We start from the raw sequence: 24083 nt of genomic DNA, 5'->3' as shown, positions 1-24083 counted from the left end.
GTTCCTCTATCTGTAGATTCTTAATGCCTGAATAATCACTGCTGATAATCAGATCAAGAGTATTACCCCAACTGGTTGTCTCTTGAACATGCTGCTGTAGTAAACAATCATATAAACAAACAATATATCCACAAAAGCCTTGCTAGTGTGCAAGTGACCAACGCAGACATTCCAGTCAATATCTGGGAAGTTAAAATCTCCCATTATAACACATTCTGATTTACTGGTCTGCTCTATTTCTCTGTATAGTTGTTCATTGTACTCATCAGAGTCATTAGGCTTATAATGCACTCCTACTCTCAATTTTGCTTTCCCAGTGCTTATGTCACACCAAACTGATTCAACATTGCTCTGTCTACCCATGTCAGCTAGATGCACTTCCTTACCTTTTATGTTTTTTAACTAACAACATAATACCTCTTCCCTTTCTATTCTGTCTCTCTTTTCTGTACTCATTGTACTCCCCAAATTCCAATTCTGCATTCCTTATATCTGTGTGATACCACATCTCTGATATCCCAACAATATCCCAATGCCTTTGATATGTTGACAAGAACTTTAAATCCATTAAATTTATATACTATATTCCTAGCATTGGTGTACGTGCAAGTATACATGAACCTGTTCTTACTCCTAGTTACCCTAACACAGCCCATGTATTTACTTGTTCCATGGTGAGTCCCAGCAGTTCTTGAAATCCCCAGCAAGTTTCTGGGGACTTAGCTCATCTTCCACCATATATATTATGTATGTAAATAGCGTGTATTGTGTGGTCAATTTGCATGTTTGTTTGGAGAATAGCCAAAGTCTTCCAGAGAAGAAACCATGTTACTGTCACCCAAGAACTAACTCGGCCATATTGTGAAAAAAAGCTCATTAAAATTGCTTGTGTTATTGATGAGGTACAAACTGAGGTCTATACCACCCGGAGTGGGACAAATCAAACAAGCTGATATTTCTAGACAAGTTATATTCACTTATGCAGAAAGCCTGTTTGTTTCTCTTTTCTGGGTTGAGTAAAACAATTTTCGGCTAAGGTAAAGAAAGCCAACACGAGAACGACGAGAAACATCGGAAAACTTACACGGAAAATTAGTTTCCCGACACCGGACTCTAGTGCTGCTCGCTCGGTAAAAGACGGTAGGTGTTATCGGTCTGGAGCCGAAATCGATAAGGTTATATTGATTGACAGGTAGGTGTGGCAAATGATGAAATGATTGGTGGTGGGCACGACAGAGGACAAGCTACTGTGTAGTCATTGGTTGGCATTATAATGTGTATTTATGAGCAAAGAACGGTGCATAATTGTTTTGTAATGAACGGTAAACAGTAGCGGTGAATCTTTTAAAGATGGAAGAAATTTGTAAGAAAAATAAAACGTTGCTTGATTTTTTGATGAAAACTAAATTAATAAAAGTTTCGTTCTGTTCATTTTTATGTTCTTCACTATGTTTTTTTCTCATTATTAAAAGCAGATTTTTGGAGTTCATGAGTGTTTTTACTAGGTTTGGTTATGAAAAAAGGAAACGGTTTCTTTATTTTTCATTATATTTCATAACCTGACCTTAAGTGGTAGGTTAGGAAATAATAGAAACAGTTTCCTTATATTTAGTGACCTCACCTTAAACGTTAGGGAAGAAAATAAAGAAAGATTCTATATATATAATGAATAGCTGTTGAGGTGTTGATTGACGCTATGATATGTGTGTATCCGCATGAGTGTCTTTAAAAATAAAAGTACAGTAATAAAAAAATAATATTTTGTTAATAAACAATTTATGCGCTAGTCCACATGATTCTAAAGAAAAAAGTTAGGTTACCCCCTCCATTTAGGGAGGGGTTCAAGCTCCCATGGGATTCAAGTGGAAGTAACCTGACCTTTTTTCACCATTAGGGCATATTATTGAACAAGAAAATAAAAATAAAAATTTATTTTTTATGACTGTATTTTTAAAGAAAAAAGGTTATGTTACCTCCTCCACTTCGGGAGGGATTGAAGTGGAGGTAACCTGACCTTTTTTCACCATTATGGAAAGCGTTCATTAGGGCAAGTTACCATTAGTGCTACTAAAATGATACTAACCCGATGTTATCGTGTGTTGTGTTCGCATACCAATCAGCGCATCATTTGCCACGCCTACCTGTCAATCAATATATCGTTCTCAACTTTGCTCCAGACCGATAACACCTACCGTCTGTTTACCGAGCGAGAAGCACTAGAGTGCCGTATTGGGAAACTAATTTTCCGCGTAATTATCCGACGTTTCTTGTCGTTCTCATGTTGGCTTTCTTTACCTTCGCCTAATTTTCTTCTTTCTTTTAATGTTATGTCAACATTTGAAAATCGAAACACAGCTCTTCAATCCAGCATACTTCATATCCAAATACTGATGTATTTACTCTTAGATACGTTGAAGAATGTAATGTGTAAATTTATTTTACCAACATTTTTCAAATCTTCCATTTCAGTTTTGGAAATTGGTTACCATGGACTAAACTAGAAGGTTGATTCTGGTTTAAGCATTTCTATTATCAAGGTTGTGGAGAGTCTAAAACAAGCCCCATTTGACTACATGGTGCACAAGTTGCCATTAAAAAATGATGAGTTAACACAAAAAAGCTGAGGTAGCATAAATTTCTTCAGCTAGCAGTGCATAATTTCAAATAATTGATGGGCTCATGTGAACTGTCAGTTGGTCTTGCAGTCCACCCCTTTCTAGTCCACTGCATGTCCCAGTAGAAGTGATTGCAAGAATCATTTCTACTTTTCTACTTATGCTTATCATTACACCTAGTTTGGTTTGTACTCCCTAACTATCAGTTTATCAAACCACTTAATATTGCCATGATAGCACCATCAAATGGTAACATTCAAGTGTATCCCATCTCATTAAATATAGCCCCCTCCCTCTGTTAATAAACACAAAGATTAATATATTATAAGTTAACATATTCACTTACTACATGTTTACACTGCATTTAGATTTCTTCATTAAGATGGAAGAAATATTATTTTATTTTCTGTAGGTGTTATTTCTGATGCATTTTCTTCACTGAAAAATAATTAATTTAGGAAAACATTTCCCCAAATCCTTTAAAAAAATTAAATTCAAATTTTTTTTATTTTATTTAAGCATATAGAAACATGGCTCTTTTGTAATTAGAAATGACTTTTATTGTTGTATAATGCAGCATTCTGTAGCTAAGTATTACTTTTGAGAACTCCCTTGCATGAAATTAATCCTGCCTTAACACTGAAATGGTAATAATTTTACTAATGTTTTGCTTTTTAAACATTATAATAATCTTGTTTTCCTCATTAAAAATAAAACAGTGTGTTCAATCTACTAACATTTTCTTTCAGATACATCAGGAATAGATCTTTTAGGTAAGTGAGTGCTTAACAACTGAGGGTCTTAGTATATTTTATGGTGGAAGGCAATGTTTTGCTTTGTGTGCATGTTGTGAAGTTACTACAACTACTTGATAACACTGCATGGATCATCTTATTGCACTTATTGTTTTTGCTAAGAAATATCTATTCATTTTTCTCTACAAATTTTATAACTATAACACTTGCAAAACAGTTTATTATGTTGGCTTATTAAATCAAGTTTTGAGCTGCCGTGTAATTTTTTTTTTTTAGCTGGAGCAGATGTGTATGTTAAAGTGTCATACAAGAAACTTAAGCTTCTATTTGAACTACCATTTAATCCAAAATCTACTGCTTTTGTAACTCTAGTATCAAAAGCTTCAGAAGGTAAGTAGCAAAATTTTTGATTTTGTGCTTATAAAAATGGCATGTTTACTTTATATTTATTGCATATGGTTTTATTTTAAACTTGAGTTAAACTTGAGTCAACTGATGTTAAACTTGAGTGATGCTGGTGAGGCAAAATTGAGATTCTGAAGTGAGAGAGAGGGATTCTTTACAGTTGATCTGTGGCAAAGAAGGTGTTTGGGTGGTGATTTTTAGGCCAATGATTGTGATCCATCCTCTTCGAACTCCCCCACTCCTTCTAAACACCACAACGTATGCCCCACACAATCAAAATTTAAATTTAAAATTTAACTGCTTAGCCGTGCATCACTCTTTTGGACTCCTAACCTCATTAATGTCCTAACCCCGAAAATTGCAATTTTTTTTTTTTTTTTTTTTTCTTCATAGGTCCTAGCCACTGAAATCTCAGGAAATTAGGTGGCAGGACCTGCCAGAGTACTAATTTAAAATACTGGTGTACCTGGTCTGCCACCACTGGGCCGAGTGTGGGCAACATTTGGCCTCATCAGGGGTCCAGTGGATAAATGACCAGATGAACAATGGTACACAACACTACACCCCACAATATCCATACATGTTTAAATCTCTAGCCTTTACAGCGTACTGTAACACACAACAATGTATACTACGCAGAAATGAGGGAAACCCCTGGTACCGTTAGTCCCTAAACACACTTTACCAAATATGTGGTATAAGACCAAGGGTAGCATGAAATGAAAAAAAAAAAAAAAAAAAAGACCTGTGAGTAATTGTGCAGTCAGATATGAGGTTCTCTGAGCAGTGGAGATCAGCTGCTAGGACAATGAGGTTAATCAATTTGATCAATGTTGCAACTTTTCTCAACATTGTGCTATTCTTGTTAACTAAATTCTCTCAACCCTCGGTTTTAACATCATTACATCTTCATGCAAGTTTTGTCAATGATAAGCAAGAATTTTTCCAGCTGGAACAAGGAGGTGATTATCCAATTTTGTAAGGAAATGGTTAGGGTGACATCTTGAGTACTTCATACAGGTCTGGAAACTTCATTGTAGGAAGGATCTTCTTCTGATAGGATGGGAGCAGACAAGGGCAACAAAAGATTACTGAGGAGAACAAAAGGGTACTCTTACCAAGAAAGGTTTCATTTCTGCAAATTGCAACATCTGGAGACTAGGAACCTGTGAGGAGATCTGATTTGGTTGTTTAAGGCTTTGAATGGATTGAGTAAGTGAAATGCAGATAGCATCTTTCCTCTTGCTCAGATACACACATAAGGGGACCTAAATTTCAATTGAGAAAGAATCTTTACAGGACAGATGTGCAGAATGTGCCTTCAGCCAGTGGGTAGTTTATTAGTATTAATTGTAGCAAATGGTGCAAGAAAGCAAGATTATATAGCATCAGCTAAAAAAAAAAAAAAAAAAAACCATTTCATCTATCCATCCCTTCCATTAGTTTGTCTAGTTCTTCCTTTATTCAAGCTATCCACTTCTCCAACATCAGATAGATGTTTTTTCTAGCAATCAACCACCCATTGGCTAAAGGGAAATGTCTGTAAATCTATTATGCAAGCAAACATCCTCAGTTTGAATTTATGCCCCCTTCTTTGCCTATGAGCAGGAGGAAGAATCCTATCAGCACTGAGCTTCCTCAATCCATTGAAAACTTTAAACACCTCAGTGAGATCACATCACAGGTGCCTAGTCTCCAGATGGTGTAATTTACAGAACTAAAGCTTTCTTGGTAAGGGCACCCTTTGTTCCCCTCACCAATCTTGTTGCCCTTCTCTGTACCTACTCCAACAGCTCTACATCCTTTCTAAAATGAGGCTTCCAGATCTGTATGCAGTATTCAAGATGTGGCCTGACCATCGCCTTGTACAATGGAATAATCACATCCTTGTCATCAACAAAACGTCATGTGCTTTACTGGCAGCCTCTCTGCATTGCTCAGAGATTTTCATATCTAACTGCATAATTACCCCCCCCCAGGTCTTTTTTATTTTATAAAATCCTAAGTTACCACACAGTTGGTAAATTAATCTGGGATTACTGCTGCCCATAGGCTTGTAATATTAGTATACATGTGGGCAGGAGCACATGTATATTAATCGGCATGTATACTTGCCCTGTTTTTATTCTTAGTTAGTTGAATGCAGCCCACATATTTGCTTTTTCCATAAGAACATCTGGCAGGCCTTGAAATTCCTGACATCTTGCTTTCTAGGCAGCTGCATGTTGTAGTAGAAGCAGTGCAAAAAGTAGCCACCTATGCCTCTGCTTGTGGCTATTGATAATCTATTAGTTTGTTTATTCCCCCCCCCCTAAGCTAGCAGTTTCCCGATCCACCCGACACTATCTTGATAGCTGTTTGTTGTTGTTTGTTTGTTATTTGGTTTTTAGGAGCATTAGCAACAAAGGCCATATTGCTCCGGGGATATGCGGTGGTCATTCCCTGACCTTTCCGCATCCTCCGTATTTGGTGGTCACGGACTCGAACCCCGGTCTAATCAAGAAGCGTGTGCTACGCACTGCTGCTCCTGCCTGCCTGGCTATGGAGGCGCCTACCTTGATAGCATCAGCAAATTTTCTTGCACACCTTTCTTTTATACGTATTCCATTAATTTAAAAAAAGTCTCTTTTGTTAACAAGCACAGACGACACTGAGTAGAATTCTACCCCATGATCCTCACAGAGTCACTCCAAGGGTGAATTTATTAACAAGACTTGCATCATGTACACCTTCCTATTATGTCTGGGCAGAATTGAAGAAACTTTTAAATTTAATCAATGTTGCAACTTTTCTCAACATCGTGCTATTCTTGTTAACTAAATTCTCTCAACCCTCGGCCTTAACATCATTACTGGCAATGTGTACAGCATTACCTTTCAGGCTCTTAAAAGAAGATATCTGCTCTACAACATCATCAGTTTTTGCCTCTGGAAGACATACCTTGGTCCTATTTCACCTATCCTGTTTTCCTAACATTAGAGCCACTGACAATGTTAGTATTATCATTAGTAGTGGTGTATGATGCAAGAAAGCAAGCTTATATGGCATCAGCCAAACAAATAAAAATAAAATTAAAAAAAACATTTCCCATTTCATCTATCCATTCCCTCCAAAAGTTTGTCTAGTTCTTCCCTGGATTTATTTAAATTATCAACTTCCATAATGACAGATTTGTTCCAGCAGTAAACCACTTAGTGACTAAAGGCAAATTTCCATATATCTATTCTGCAACCGTCTTTTCTCAATTTGAATTTATGCCCCCTCAAGTGCATAATCTGAGCAAGAGGAAGAATCTCATCAGCATTGAGCTTGCTTAAACCATTCAAAGCCTTATTCACCTCATTCAGATCCCCTCTCAGGTGCCTAGTCTTCAGATGCTGCAATTTGCAGAACCTTTCTTGGTAAGAGCACCCATTTGTTCCAGTCACCTGTATCATTGCCCTTTATCTGTACTAGTTCCAGCAGTTCTACATCCTTCCTACAATGAGTCCTCCAGACTTGTATTCGGTACTCAAGATGTGGCCTGACCATTGCCTTATACAAGGGGATAATCACCTCCTTATCCCTGCTATCAAAATCCATGTATATAATTGCAAAACACCATGAGCTGTTCTGGCAGTCTGTCTACACTACTCAGAGAACTTCTAATCTGACTGCTCAATAACTTTCTCATGTAAGTTATTGCATTCTGCCTTTGAATTTTCTCTGTTTTGTCTGATGTGCAATTGTAAAGTCTAATGTTGAGGTGGCAGCAGAGAGCTTGAAGGGCTCCATTTTAATTCCTTTAAGGGTGTCAGGATGCTGAGTTTGTGCTTAATATCTTTACACTGAATACACTAAGACATATCATGTTCTATTCCAGACAGATCTGCAAACATCAAACAAATAGCACATTTTGTAGGGTTGTGATTCATTGGAGAACTGTTCAGTTCTCCTACAGGCTAACTGTCTCCCGCTACAGCTCTCCTCATATCCACAATACTCCCTGTATTTTGAGCTCTTTACTTTGCTGCTGTAGTCTGAGGCATGATTTCCATTTAGATTCTATTTAATTTGAGAATACTACACTAAACTGAGAGATACCTCAATGGAATTATAATGCTACTCTATTCATAGGTTATTAGCAACATTACATATTTTTCTACCAAGTTTACTTTATATATATTGCACTATATAATTATGTTCATAATATTATAAATTAGCTTTATTAAGAACACTTCCAATAGTCATTGCAACTCCTTTGAAATTACAGAGAGAATATGAAGTACCAATATAAAAAGGAATATGAAATCTCGATATGATTAATACCAACAATAGCGGCAGAATTTCCTCTTAATCTGATACTTGTTTTTCAGCAATTTCAGAGGCTAAGTAAGGAAATATTTCCCCTATTTTATAAAATTAACACAAATAACAACTGCACAACTAGTTTTAAACAAAAATATAACAAAAAAGCAGTAATTTTATGTAATAAAATGTCTACTTAGCAGAGTTCAAAAATTGGTGCCTAGTCTATGGGTAATCTGAACCAGATGATGTGGAATTAAACTGTTTTATTCTATAATATATAGTAGGTTACCTTGATTATTATCATTAACTGCTCTGTATTCTTATTATAGTCAATGAACTGATACTGATATAAATGAAACAAATAGCTTTGACATACTGCTTATGTAATTCCTAATGGTATCTCAGAGATTTTTTTTTGTACTATGCTGCACACATTAATTAATTCATTATTAATGTGAAAAATTATAGCTCAAGTGCTTCTAGTTGTCAAATGTCAATAGTAATTGTTTAGAAACATTTTCAGAACCAACTTATTATTTTTTATTATGCATATTTAAATTTTCATGCAGTAAATGGCTAAATTAAAAGAAAGAAGGCTAATAAATTAAAATGCTGCATCCTTGAAGTGTACTTCATTGAATCTGTTGAAACTTGCAGGCTGGCAACAACACATAAAACTGCATACAGTGACTCTTAATAAATGTAATGGCAAGACGAGAACTAATCTTTTTGCCATATTGTCAATTGCCATATTATGTAATGCACACATGTAACATAGGGATTTTAAATATTAGGCAAATCTTATCTCGAGAAAGTTAAACTCTCTACTGACAATTAGAAACAAACTCTCCATTTGTAAAAATTTTTCCTGTTTAACTCCTACCTTCAATGCACACATTATACACTAAGACAATTTACTTTATACTTCTTAGTTCTCTTTTTTACTCTATGTTTATTCAAAAGTCACCATATTTGGTGTTATGATTTGCTAACAGTTGGCAAGTTTTGACACACTTAATGAAGTGCACTTCAAAGAGGTAGCATTTAATGGTGTTAACTTATTTTATTAATGACCACCGCATATCCCCGGAGCAATATGGCCTTAGTTGCTAATGCTCCTAAAAGCCAAATAACAACAACAACATAACTTATTTTATTAGTCTTCTTTCTTTTAATCTAACTACTAGCTGTACCCATTTTGCAGTTGGTAGCAGAGTTTTTCTCTAGCTGACTTAAAGAAATGTAGTCCATGTTTTGTCGTGAGTATGTAAATCAGTGTATGTTTTCTTCAATTATGTTTTCAATTTGAGACCACTTTCAGCCCGATTAGTTAGGCCTATTATTCACAATGGCAGTCTGAAGAAAACGGCTTCTGTATTGATATATAGATAATTGTCCATTTTTCACATCTGGCCTTTACAGAGTCTGTAAAACACCAAATGACGTAAATGCTGCATTGTGGAAGACCCCCAGTGCCTGTAGACCCTAAGGTTCTTAGACGTTTGTCTGTTTTCTGTCTTCTCCCCTTGCACGGCACCTCCCCAACAGCAGCCTAATTTTTGATTATTTAAAAAGGGAGAGCACAAACGCAACCCATTACTAACAAAAATTCCATGCACCATCTATCCCAGTTTGGGAAAGTGGAAGGAGTCAGCTAACCCGTAGTGCAATGGGAAAGCCTCTCCCTTAAGGAGCTGCCTTACTGATGATGGCCTTCTCAGCACCAGGTAAGTATGCTACTCACTCACCCTAGTGAGCACGACTATTGCTGCTATGTGGCTAACGAAAATGGTGTCTGCATATAATATAGGGCATTTATTTTTTTTTCTTTCTATTCACCACTAGTGCAATGTTTTTAATATTTAAATTATAGTTGCAATCCGATCTTTAAAAGAGAATGATTAATTATTGCAAAATTATCATATTTTATGGAGAGTTTCTGGCCCTTTCCGTAAAATAAAACTATTCAGAATTTTTATATTTTCCCATTTTTCTGCACACCTAGGAAGAAATATCTTCAATTTGAGACCACTTTCAGCCTGATCGGTTAGGCCTATCGTTCACAATGGCCGTGTCCAGAAAACGGCTTCCGTATTAATATATAGATTTATCACATGAAAATTTAAATATGCAGAATAAAGAGGTGAGCTGTTTTTAAACAATTAATTTAATTTATTATTATTAATTTTAATTTCCACTTCTATTATATTATTAATATTAATCTGCCTTGTTCTGGCTGATAAGGCCAATCTGCATTAAAAGATTGTGCAGAAGTTGGTTGGTTGTAAAGGTGGGCAGAAAATAATATACTGATATCAAGGCTTATAATTGGAATAAAAATATGCCAATATAAGATCCTGTTAGTGCAATAAAAATACTTGGGGTCACTGCTAATCAAATCTATCTTGGTTTAAATTTATTTTAAATTGTTGAGTTATATAACAGAAAGCCAGATTTAAAACACATTTAAAAATAATTACCTACTTCAGCCATGTTTTTGAACGTAGAAATATTTAGTGAAGCTGCATAATTTATATGTGCTTGAAAAAGTATTGTATTTTCCTTGAAGTGCAGCATGTTAATGACCATTGTATGTACAGGGTGAGTCACGAAAAAGTAGCTGTTATTTATTTGTTATTTGGTTTTTTTTTTAGGAGCATTAGCAACTAAGGCCATATTGCTCCGAGGATATGCGGTGGTCATTCCCTGACCTTTCCGCATCCTCCGTATTTGGTGGCTCACGGGCTTGAACTCCGGTCTAATCAAGAAGCGTATGCTACGCACTGCTGCTCCTGCCCACCTGGCTACGGAGGCGCCAGAAAAGTAGCCCCATCAATGAAACTACAATACGATGCATGCACAAGTGGGTAAATGTATAGTACATTACCTACCATTAAAGGAGATTTTGAAAATGACGTCCTTCGGCTGCAAGACAGTGCTGAGCCTGTGTCAGCATGTTTTGGCAAACTCTCTGCAACATTGTACCATCGATGCCTGCGATATCAGTACAAATGTTTTCCTTTTTCCTGTAATTCCTGAAGAATGTGTGGGTTCGTCTCATAAACTTTCCCCTTAAGGTAGCCCCAAAGATGGTGCAGAAGTTGGTTGGTCATAAATCTTTGCTGACAGAACATGGGGGCCATAAATCTTTGCTGACAGTTCTTCTGTCTGGAAAGGCTTCATGAATTCGGGCCAGCGATGTATGGCAAGTGGCCCCATCTTGTTGAAATGTGTACTACTCCTGCTCTTCAGGGGTTAATTGTGCGTAGAAGCTTTCAAATATTGCAAGGTACACGTCTGTGTTAACAGTTGTCTCAAAGAAGATGGGCCCTATGATCTGCCTTATGAAAAATTGGAATATGGCACACTATATTCTAATTTTTTCGTCATGAAGCAGTTCTTCGTGGTTCGTGGAGTTGGTGTGGATTTTCAGTTGCCCAGTACCTTGTGTTTTGAGAATTTATGCATCCGGATAAATGAAATCAGGCTTCATCTGACATAAAATATTGAGTTTGATCGAACATCCCATCAACGACGCTGTTGAGGAGTCACCTGCAATAATTTACACGTTTCACTTTATCTGTCTCTTTTAATTCTTGCACGCACATTATACGAAACTGCTTCAAATTTAGAGAGTGCAGCACATGTTGTCTGACTTATACTGACTTTCTGGGCTAATTTCCAGATACTCTTCCTGGGGCTTAATTTCATTCTCTCACAAATATCGTGCACTACAGTTGGTGTATGAATAGATGGGGCTCTATTCTTTTTCACATTGAGGACACTTCCTCTTTCGCACTACTTCTTCATCAGTTGCCGTATACAGCGTTTTGCTGGTATCCCTGCAATGGGGAAACTGTTCTGCAAACATTTCATTAAATGAACTCGTACGCACATATGCCTCAACAATTGCACAACTCTTTCTGGAACTGAATAAGGCACAATGCAGAAAACTCTTACACACACAATCGTACATGAGACACAAACAGGATTATATCCAGCAAAACACTGTCTTCCAACAAGATTGACCTTGAGGGTGACGCATTCTACTAATCTGAGGGGGAGATTTGTTTGAGCAGGTGGCTAATCGCATGTTGATTGGCTGCTGGTTCTTCCAAGCATGGAGTGGAAGGCTACTTTTTCACGACTCACCCTGTATATTTTGACCATTACAGTGCAGCATATATATATTTTATCCATTGTAAAATGAAATCATGGTTTTTAAATCAGATTAAAAATATTAATTTATTGTATTAATTGATTATCTTTTATAACATGTAATCTGCACAAGTGCATAGAAGCGTGTATTATTTTATGCATATATTGGTTTTTTTAGACTATTAACTACTGTGGTCATGATTTTCGTGTGTGTGCTAATTGTTTTTTTATTCCAGAATAAACTGAATTAAATTGCTTAAATATTTTTATTTTAGAATAAACTGAATTAAATTGCTTAAATATTTATATTTGTTTAAAATAAATAAATTCATTTTTTAAATTTAATTTTCTAGCTTATTCTTTGAGAATTGGACCACCGCTTGAATTTAGATGGATACAGAGATATATAACAATAGATAATTGTGGCTTGTGCACACAGTTTTTAGATGTATTTGAAAATGATCTACAACCTATCCCAAGTGTGGATTCTCAGTCTCTGAAGTCAGGTATGCTTCCCTCTTCATTATGATAATTCAGAGATAAAATAAATTGGCTGTTAATTAGTCTATGTAAGTCCATAGCTAAAATGCTTCAATCTATGAAGGATATGTAACTGTTATAGAAGTGAAAAATGCATCATTTTTCTGTGTACAAAAAGATGCAAGAAACAAGCTTATGCAGCATCAGCCAAAAAATTTAAAAAATAAACCTTTTCATTTCACTTATACATCTCTTCCTATAGTTTGTCTAGTTCTTCCTTGAATTTATTCAAGCAGTCCACTTCCATAACAACATATGGAAGTTTGTTCCAGCAATCAACCACCCACCCATTGGCTAAAGGCAAACTTCTGCATATCTGTTCTGCAATTACCCTTCCTTCATTTGAATTTATGCCCCTTCATGTGTGTCTGTATAATCTGAGTAAGAGGAAGAATTCCATCAGCATTGATCTTATGCAATCCATTCAAAGCCTTTTGCCCTCTCAATCAAATCACCACCTTGTTCCTGCTGAAAAAATTCCTTCATATCATTAACAAAACTCCATGAGCTGTTCAGGCAACCTGACTGCACTGCTCAGAGAACTTCATATCTGACTACACAATTACCACCAGATCTTTTTCATTTTCCACTAACCAGAGCATAGTATTACACAGTTCATACGTTGCTCAGATTACTACTATCCATAGGCAGCACTTTGCATTTGACAATGTTAAGCTTCAGTTGTCATTTCTCAGCTCACCTACCTAATTTTTGTAAATCTTTCTGCTGTAGCATATCTTTGTTATTGTCATTAATCACCCTGCCAACTTTTGTATCATCTGCAAGCTTAGACATTAAGCCTGACACACCTTCATCAGTATCACTAATAAATACAGAAAACAACAGTGGGCCCAACACTGAACCCTGAGAGACTCCACAAATAACATTGGTGCCTCCGTAGCTAGATGGGCAGGAGCAGCAGTGCGTAGCACACGCTTCTTGATTAGACTGGGATTCGAGCTCGTGCCCACCAAATACGGAGGATGCAGAAAGATCAGGGAATGACCACCGCATATCCCTGGAGCAATATCGCCTTAGTTGCTAATGCCCCTAAAAACTAAATAACAAACAAAAAACATTAGTCCATGAACAGCAGTGTCCATTGATAACCACTGTCTCTTGCCTTTAATGCCACACTGCTGTAATTTGCACAGCAGTCTTTTATGTCCTTAACAGATCCATGCTATGACTGAAGTATAACGGCACTCCTGTCTAGATGGTCTTGCATTACTTCTTTAACCAGTGACTCCTTTATTTTCCCCTTGGAACAGAAGTTATACTAACAGGACTGTAATTACTTATGGTACCCTTTGATTGCCCTTTGTGAATTGGGAATACATTCATGCATCTCTAGTCCATGGGGACTTTCCCTGAATCGAAGAATGTTGTCTATAATGACTAATTAGATTCTTCACAGAAAATCAGCCTACATCTTATACTCTGAAGCAAATCATTAAGCCGCCTCCGTAGCCTGGTGGGAAGGAGCAGCAGTGCGTAGCACACGCTTCTTGATTAGACCGGGGTTCGAGCCCGTCACCATCAAATACGGAAGATGCGGAAAGGTCAGGGAATGGCCACCGCATATCCCCAGAGCAATATGGTCTTAGTTGCTAATGCTCCTAAAAAACCAAATAACAGCAAATCATTAATTCATTAATTAATTAAGACAGCAATTCTTAATCTTCTAAACTGATCATCAAGTGCAACTCAGCATTGTTGTGGACTTTTATGACAGTTTGAAGAAAAGGGTGGATGCCTTCAAAGGATTTAAATTGGGCAGCACAATGAGCTCTCAGCTACTCACATCAATGCCACAGCTTGCACTGGATCATCAGGCAACATAGCAGCAATCCTGAGGGGAGAATGTGCTGGTCCCACAGGAGTTAGTTGTTGATAGGGAAATGGGAAATATATTGTGCAAAAAGAATAGGTGGAATATGACCAGAGTATGTTTTTCAGGGACAAAACTGATGACATTATAGAGCAAATATCATCTTTCTTAAGGGCATAAAAGGTGATATTGTTGTACATGTTGACACCAATGACATTAAGAGTAGGACGTCTGCACACTTACTTAGCAAGAACAAGCAATGTTAAAAAAAAAAGTTAGGAATTAGGGTTAAATTTGGAAGTGTCTGCAATTCTTCCCAGACACAATAGGATGGAGTATATGATGAGAGCCTTGTCAATCAATTTGGTCATGGAGAGATTATGCAAGACTCATGGAGTAGAATTTTTCTCAGGGTCATCTATGCTTGTTAACAGGAGAGAGAGAGAGTTTGTTTGTTTGTTATTTGGATTTTTAGGAGCATTATCAACTAAGGCCATATTGCTCCAAGATATGTGGTGGTCATTCCCTGACCTTTCCGCATCCTCTGTATTTAGTGGTGATGGGCTCGAACCCCGGTCTAATCAAGAAGCGTGTGCTACGCACTGCTGCTCCTTCCCACCTGGCTACGGAGGCACCTAAGAGAGAGAGAGAGAGAGAGAGAGAGAGACTGCTTCTTTAGGGATGTGATACACTTAAATAGAAAGGGTGCAAGAATATTTGCTGATGCTATCGGTGGCAGTGTTAGGTGGGTCGGTAAACTGCAAGCTTGGGGTGATTCACAGACTAAAAGATTAACAGGAGCCACAGGCAGAGGTTCTTGCACTGCTTCTATTGTAACGAGCAGGAGCCTAGAAAGCAAGTTGCTGGGCACTTCAAGAGCTGCTGGGAGTCATCATGGAACAAATAAACACATGGGCTGTGTTAGGGTAACTAAGAGTAAGAACAGGTATACTTGCATGTACATTAGTGCTAGGAGCATAGCAAATAAATTTGATGAATTCAAAGTGCTGGTCAAGACATCAAATGCAGACATTGTTGGGATATCAGAGATGTGGTGTGGCTCAGATATAAGGAATGCAGAATTTGATAATGAGGAGTACAGTGTATACAGAAAGGACCTACAGGATAGGAGGGAGGGGGGGAAGTGTTATGCTCTTAATTAAGAAGCACGTAAAGTCTATGGCTGTACATCCAAATGATATGGTTAGTCAGTGCATTGTTGAGTCAGTTTGGTGTGACATTAGCACTGGGAAAGCAAACATGAGAGAAGGTGTGTGTTATAGGCCTAATGACTCTGATGAGTATGTCAAACAGCTGTACAGAGAAATAGAGTGGGGTCAGTAAATCAGAATGTCTTGTAATGGGGGATTTTAACTTTCTAGATATTGTCGGGAACTTGTGAGTTGGTCACTCACATGCTAGCAAAACTTTTGTGGATTTATGGGATGACTGCTTCTCTACAGCAGCATGTCAGAGAGCCAACAAGAGGAAGTAATACTCTTGATCTGATTAACAGCAGTGATTATTCATGCATTAAGAATCTGCAGACAAAAGAACCACTAGGTGGCAGTGAACACAGTGTTTTGATTTTGGATTTACTTAAAGATGTAACTACCATCAAGGGTAAAGGTGAGGGTTTTTGCTTTTGTGAAGAACTACAATGGGCTCACACAGTTTTTAAATTCTATACAGTGGGACAAACTGATGATGTTATCATCAGAATATTCTATTTGGAAGCATTCAAAGAATTAATATTAGAAGCTATTAGGCTTTTTATACCAACTAAGAAATATTCTTAAAAGTATAGACCTAAATGAATGTCAGATGAACTAATAATGAGGCTCATGGCAGAGAAAAAATTCATGTATGTATGCATATAAATTATCATATTAGGGTTTTTATACCAACTAAGAAATACTCTTAAAAGTATAGACCTAAATGAATGTCAGATGAACTAATGAGGCTAATGGCAGAGAAAAAATTCATGTATGTATGCATTTAAATTATCATGTGACACAGAAACCTGTGGTAGATATAAACTAGTTTGTAATAAAGTCACAAAGGAGGTTAGGCAAGCAAAGGCAGATTATGAAAAACCTTTGGCAAAGGAAAACAGCAAAGACTTCTTTATTTATGTGAACACTAGAAGGAAGTGGATAAATCAAATTGATCCACTTGATATCGATGGTTCGACTGTTGACAATCCTGCTCAGGTTGCTGACAAACTCAATGAATATTTTGCATGTACATTCATACATGAGGGTTTCTTTAGGAAATGGATGCCAGGAGTTTATCCAACTCTAACAGAGAGCTAAATGATTTTGTAATAACTGGTAGGAAAGTGGAAGAGAAATTATTGAAGTTAAACATGAGAAAGGCACCTGAGGTGGATGGGATCTATTCAATTATAAGCAGTGAAGGAAGTAAGCAAAAATTAGCCTTAATTATGAGAGCATTCATGAGTTCAGGAGAGGACCCTGCAGATGGGATATGTGCAAATCTATCCCCAATTCACAAAGTAGAAGCAGTGAGTGACACGAGTAATTACAAACTTGTTAGTTTAACTTTTGTTCTGGGAAGAATGATGGTCACTCATGAAAGAAGTAATGCAGGATCATCTAAACAAGTCAGCACTTGTAAACATCAGAAACAGGATGGGAAATATTCTGGTCGATTTCATTGGATACTGTGATTTGGTCATAAAGAAACTTGATGCAAAAATTAAGTCGTTATCATATACTTGGATATCAGGAAAACTTTTGATATTGTTTCACATAAAATACTGCTGTACAAATTGGAACTGTGTGGCTTTAAGGGCAATTTGTTGACATGGATAAAGGGATAGTTGGGTGGCAGAAAACAGAGTGGTAATTAGCGGACACTGCTCTTTTTGGAGTAATGTGATTACTGAAGTCTCCCATAGTTTGATGTTGGGCCCATTGTTGTTTTATATGTTTATCAATGATATTGATGAAGGAATATTAGGCTTAATGTTCAAGTTTGTAGATTTTACAAATATTGGCAGAGTGGTTAATGACAGGAATGAGGGTATGCTTCTGTAATAGGACATAGCAACATTAAACAGATGGGCTGAGAAATAACAATTGAAGTTAATATTAACAAATGCAAACTACTGCATATGGGTAGCAGTAACCCCAGAGTAATGTACCAACTGTGTTATTACACCCAGGATAGTGGAAAATGAAAATGACCTTGGGGGTAATTGTTCAGTTCGATATTAAGGTTTTGGAACAGTGCATACAGGCTACCAGGACAGCTCATGGAGTTTTGCCATTGATATACAAGAATTTTGGTTGCAGGGATAAGGAGGCAATTATCTCATTGTATAAGTCAATGGTCAGGCTGCATCTTGAATACTGTATACTGCTCTAGTGGCCTTATTTTAATATTAGCGTTAGCATTAATTGAGGCATATGATGCAAGAAAGCAAGCTATATATCATATATATTGCTTATTGGAGGCTTGAAGTGGTGAAACCCATGTTTAGTCTCTAGAGCAAAGTTTCCGGCATCCCCCCCTCCCCCCATACTTCTCCTTCAACCCATGCACGGTACTAAGTACTATAGGTTTTGATACCTTTCTGTTTCGGGTTTTCATAAAAAAAAAAAAAATATCATCAGCCAAAAAAAAAAAAAATCCTTCCCATTTCACCCTTCCGGTCCCTCCAAATGTTTATCTAGTTCAGCCTTAAATTCGACATCAAATGGAAGTCTATTCCAGCAATCAACTACCCACTGGCTAAAGTCATTAAAAACTTCCACAGCTGTGGAAGTTTTTAATTCTACAGCTGTCTTTCCTCAATTTGAATCTATGCCCCTCAGTTTCTTAATATGAGCAAGCAGAAGTATCCCATCAGCATTGAGCCTGCTCAAACCATTCAAGGCGTAAGACACCTCAATCAGATCACCTCACAGGTGCCTAGTCTCCAGATGCTGCAACTTGCAGTTCTTAAGCCTTTCTTGGCAAGAGCACCCCTATTTTTCCTCTCACCAATCTTTTTGTACTCGTTTTGTACACCCTTCTCTGTACTCGTTCTAGCAACTCTACATCCTTTCTAAAATGAGACCTCGAGATCTGTCCTCAGTACTCAAGGTGTCACCTGACCATTGCCTTATACAAGGGGATAATCATCTCCTGTTTCTGCTAGCAAAATTTCTATATATCATTGACAAGACACCACAAGCTACTCTTGCAGACCATCTGCACTGCTCAAAAAACTTCATATCTGATTGCACAATTACCTCGAGGTCTTTTTCATTCTCCACCTCCCTCAGTAGTACCACACAGTTGGTACATTTCTCTTGGGTTACTGCTACCCATATGCAGTACTCTGCATTTGTCAATGTTAAACTTTAGTTGCCACTTCTCAGCCCATCTGCGTAAATTTTCTTGATCCTGTTGCAGTAGCATACTGTCTTTACTGTCATTAACAACCCTGCCAACCTTTGTATCATCTGGAAACTTGGATGTTAAGCCTGATATACTGTATTTATCAATATCATTGATAAATACAGAAAATAATAAAAACAAAAAAATATTGATGTAGAGCTTCTGAATAGAAGCGCTATACATCGTTCTTAAAATAAAGAATGATATGGCCCTTCTGTACATGCTTCTGTAGAGAAGGGCAACAAGAGGGGAACAGATTCGTGCTATTTCCAAAAAGGACTTCAGTTCTGCAAATTGCACAGGGATAATCGGGAATAATCAGATCATCTGTGAGGTGATCTGATTGAGTTAGCATTATCATTAGTAGAGGCATATGATGCAAGAAAGCAAGCTTATATAGCATCAGCCAAAAAAAAAAAAAAAAATTCCTGTTTCTCCCATACATTGTCTCCAAAAGTTTGTCTACTTCAGCTTTGAATTTATTTAACTCTCAACTTCCAAAACGACAGATGAATGTTTGATCTAGCAATCAACCACCTGCTTGATAAAGGCAAATTTTCGCACATCTATTCTACAACTGTCTTTGCTCAATTTGAATTTGTGTGACATGAGCAAGAAGAAAAATCCCATCACTATTGAGCTTGCTCAAACCATTCAAGGCCTTATACACTTCAATCAGATCACCATGCAGGTGCCTAGTCTCCAGACATTGCAATTTCCAGAACTTAAGCCTTTCTTTGTAACAGCAACTCTTTGTTCCACTCACTAATCTCGTTTCCCTTATCTGTTCTTGTTACATCAGTTCCTACATCTTTTCTAAAATGAGGCCTCCAAACCTGTTTGCAGTACTCAAGGTGTGGCTTGACCATTGCCTTATACAAGGGGATAATCACCCCCTTATCCCTGTTAGCCAAATTCCTATATATCATTGACAAGACCCCATGAGGTACTCTTGCAGCCTGCCTGTACTGCTCAGAAAACTTCATATCTGACTGCACAATTACCCCAAGTCTTTTTTAATTCTCCGCTGCCCTGAGTATAGTACTACACAGTTGGTACATTACTCTGGGGTTACTGCTACCTATTTGCATCACTTTGCATTTGTCAATGTTAAACTTCAGTTGCCACCTCTCAGCCCAAGATTATCTGCTCAACTTTTCCAGATTCTGTTGTAGTAGCATACTGTCCTTACTGTCATTAACAACCCTAGTAACCCTCGTATCATCTGCAAACTTGGACATTATGCCTGATATAACTTAATCTATATCATTGATAAATACAGAAAACAACCATGGGTCCAACACAGATCCCTAGGGGGACACTCCACTAATAACATTAGTCCACGAAGAGCAGTGTCAATTGATTACCACTCTCTGTCTTCTCTCACTCAACCTTCCCTTTGTCCATAGCAGCATCTTACCCTTAATGCCATACTGCTCCAACTTGTAGTAGTCTTCCATGTGCAACAGTATTAAAAGCTTTCCTAAAATCGAGGTATATCATATGAAAATTATTTTTTGCATCCAGTTCCTTTGTGATCTCATCGTAGTATCCAGTGAAATTGGTCAGACAAGCTTTTCCCTTAAGAAACCCATGCTGTGTCTAAAGTATAACTGCAGGCTTGTCTGGTTGATCTCATAGTGCTTCTTTAACCAGTTTAACCAGAGTTGTATGAGAGTGGAATGAATTGAACAAACTCAATGCTCATGTGATTCTTCTTCTTACTCAGACTACACATGAGGTGGCACAGATTTAAATTGAGGAAGGAGGGTTGCAAAATAGATTTGCGTAAGTCTGCTTTATTCAGCGGGTGGTTGATTGCAGGAACAAACTTTCATCTGTTGCTGTTCAAGTTGATAGCTTAAATAAATTCAAGGAAGAACTAGACAAATTATTGGAAAGAATGAATAGGTGAAATGGAAAGTGTTGGGGTTTTTTTTTTTTTTTTTTTCTGTCTGATGCTGTATAAACTTACTTTCTTGCATAATTTGCCACTGCTAATGCTAATGCTAAATCACATCCTCATATAATTATTTGATTTATTAAATTCTAGATTTATGAATTTTGATCGTATGAACTAGAATTTCTGATATCCAGAATTTGATTTAAAAAATGAAAACTTCATCTTTTGAACTTTGCTCAACTTTAGCAACACCTTAACATATGATCTTTTGAAGGGTAAATAAACGAGAATAAAATTCTTTCAACATTTGTATATTTTTTATATGCTATACATGCATACAGTATAATTGAATATTGGAAGTGATCCAAGTTTGGTGCTGTTCATACCAAGTATTATCTAGTAATTTATGTCAGTTACTTCTGACCTCATTACCACTAAAATTTTATTAAATGTGACCCCCACTACCAACAATTTGTGAGCTAAATCATGTGGCTAAGATGGATGTGATTTACTACTGTAGTAAATCTACCTCACTCCCAGATAAGATGAAAGGTAAATAAGAAAACAGCAAAAGTTTGCAAACATGACTTCTTGCTGTGTATGATAAAAGCAGCATAAAAAAATCAGTGAATTGGATAACTCCAAATATAATATGACGTTCTGTCAGTAAGGGCGCTTGTTAATATGACCTCTATGACATATTTCCTTATAACAGTTCCCTATGCTTTGAACTTAGTTGTATCAAGATCATGAAAAAGTTGGCAGGAATAATACTACTCTCCCCATCAGATTCTGTTAGTCTCGTGCTGAATTATTGTTGTAAAAATACAATACTTTTCTGTGTTGTATAATATATAAACAAACTCATTAACTTGAAACTCAAATTAAAAAAAAAAATTATGTACCAGGTGCATAATGAGTTGCTGTCGCTCTACTCTGAGACTGATAGTGTCACTGATAATGTCACAGTGGCAGATGTTAAAAATGTCTTTACTGCAGGAACTCATTATGAAACTGGTACAGTAAAATAAATAAAAAAAAAGTATTGCTGCATTATTTTTATTGAAAAGTAATTTCAGTACAATGAATGGAATTTTTCCTTGTGCTAGTGTACAATGAAATAATCCGTATAAAATATATTATAATAACACTAAAGTTATTGGTCTATGGTAACTGAAATAAGATATATAATTTTGACACTCAAATGATTTTAATTCCCGAGTGAATACTCCATTGATTGTCTTCCGTTATGTGTAGTATTTACTAAAGTATTTGACTTAATATCTAAATTGAAGACACCTTTCATAATTTTACAAAACTTCTTTCCAGCCTCAGAATTTAATTCTAGATTGAAATCACCAACGAGAACTATAGGTATACGATCCAGTGACTCTTCCAATAATTTTGCACCTTCAATGGAATACGGCATCAAATTCTTGTTTATGAATTTTTGAATTATATCTAACAACATCCCTGGAGTGATGTTTATGGCAACGATGAAAATATATTCACTATTGAATTTGCATAAAGATCCACGAATGTCTAATTTCATCTGATACTGCTGTCACATTGCTGCCATTATGTTATGGAAAAATATGTGGTGTACTGATGATAGTTGAACCTTCTCGTTGATATATCGCAACACCACCACTACGAACATCCGACCTTATAAATTGAGTCACACATTGGAATGGTTTAAGTAATATATGTTCATCATTATCCAACCACATTTCACTTAATATCAATATTTTGGATTGCTGTAAGATTGTGTTCGTTTTGATATCTTGAACATCGCCCGTAAACTTTGCATTTTCATTGATGATATAGATATACCACTTTGTATGAAATCTTGCAGTTCATCCTGTAGAGACGGTTGCTTATTATTTTTCAAGTGATCTAGTTCAGCACAAAGTTCTATATTACTAGTAGCTTTTCTGTGGTGAAATGTGAAATCATCGTGGGGATTTGTAATATATAAACCTTGAAATGAGAGGGTCACTCGAGATCATCAACAGCAACGTATACAAGTTGCTGTTGATGATCTTTCTCATAATTATATACAACTTTGTTGAAGGCCCCTCCTTGAGATTTATGTATAGTTAAAGCACAAGCAGATACTAAAGGAAATTGCGTACATCTACATGTTCATTTCCTATTGTTCTTGAATGGAATCGCAGTTGATCATTTTATAATAGGTATGGATTGACTAGGTAAATGTTTAACTTTCACATATTGTTTATAACGAGATTGAAAGTTATGTCCTATTTTTGACTCAGGAAATTTCATCCATACTTGTTTAATTGTTTCGTCGTCCTCAAATTCAAAATATACTAAAGTACCAATTGCACCATTTGTAGTAATCATGTATGGTTTCCCTTTCAATAAGGGGAGGTGCCTCCGTAGCCAGGTGGGCAGGAGCAGCAGTGCGTAGCACACACTTCTTGATTAGACTGGGGTTCGAGCCCGTGACCACCAAATACGGAGGATGCGTAAAGGTCAGGGAATGACCACCACATATCGCCGGAGAAGTATGGCCTTAGTTGCTAATGCTCCTAAAAACCAAATAACAACAACAACCTTTCAATAATGGTAGAATCTATGGAAGTCCTGCAGTTTCAGTCTCTGACATTTTATGAATTTTCCCTTTCTTTCATGATATTCCTTCAAATGCTGAGATGTAGATTTTGGCACAGTCACTTGTGTATTAATAATTATGCTCATATAACAGTATAACGTAGCGTGTCACTGCTCAGTTGTACTTGTTGCGTCACTGCATGCAACAAGTACAACGCATGTGCATTGAGTTTCGTGATGATTTCTAGGTAATGCAATGCTTTTTTCTAAATAACGCCGGTAAAAACATTTTTAACATCAAAAAGAAAAAAAAAAAAACTCTGTCAAATCGTTCTTACAACTTGATAATGCTGACAAATACCTTAAACACATTTCTGTTATTGACTTGTCTAACTTAAATACTAATCCAAATCTTGTCTACAACAAATAATATTAACTTTCTGAATGAATAATATCATTAGAATTATTTTTTATTAAGCTTTAACAAGCATGAAGTCAACTGATATCTTTAATGTAGACTCCTTTAAATGTGCCAGTGAATTCACTTTTCTTAAAGTACATTTAACATTTGTTATGTTTACTTGTAGTGCTGAACTTGAACA

At 36.7% G+C, this 24083-nt stretch overlaps 1 protein-coding gene and 1 non-coding gene across 2 annotated transcripts in view; one reads left to right on the top strand and one right to left on the bottom strand.

Moving 5' to 3' along the window:
• Ocrl (Oculocerebrorenal syndrome of Lowe) overlaps positions 1-24083 on the top strand; it is a 529958-nt gene that overhangs the window by 101219 nt on the left and 404656 nt on the right. Inside the window, exons 6-8 of the mRNA XM_090369405.1 lie at positions 3365-3388; positions 3647-3760; positions 12577-12729. Of these exons, the coding sequence (XP_090225531.1) occupies positions 3365-3388; positions 3647-3760; positions 12577-12729 (291 nt within the window). The remainder of the gene's footprint in view (positions 1-3364; positions 3389-3646; positions 3761-12576; positions 12730-24083) is intronic.
• Positions 9637-9800, bottom strand: LOC150088250 (U1 spliceosomal RNA). Its single transcript, XR_016546836.1, has one exon. It is a non-coding gene; the product is annotated as a U1 spliceosomal RNA (small nuclear RNA).

The sequence above is a fragment of the Mastigoproctus giganteus genome, chromosome 3 (genome assembly GCF_048544385.1).
Source record: "Mastigoproctus giganteus isolate SK-2022 chromosome 3, ASM4854438v1, whole genome shotgun sequence".
In the NCBI taxonomy this organism is placed as follows: domain Eukaryota; kingdom Metazoa; phylum Arthropoda; class Arachnida; order Uropygi; family Thelyphonidae; genus Mastigoproctus; species Mastigoproctus giganteus.
Note: the sequence above shows the minus strand (reverse complement) of the source record. Positions and strands in the feature narration are given on the sequence as shown.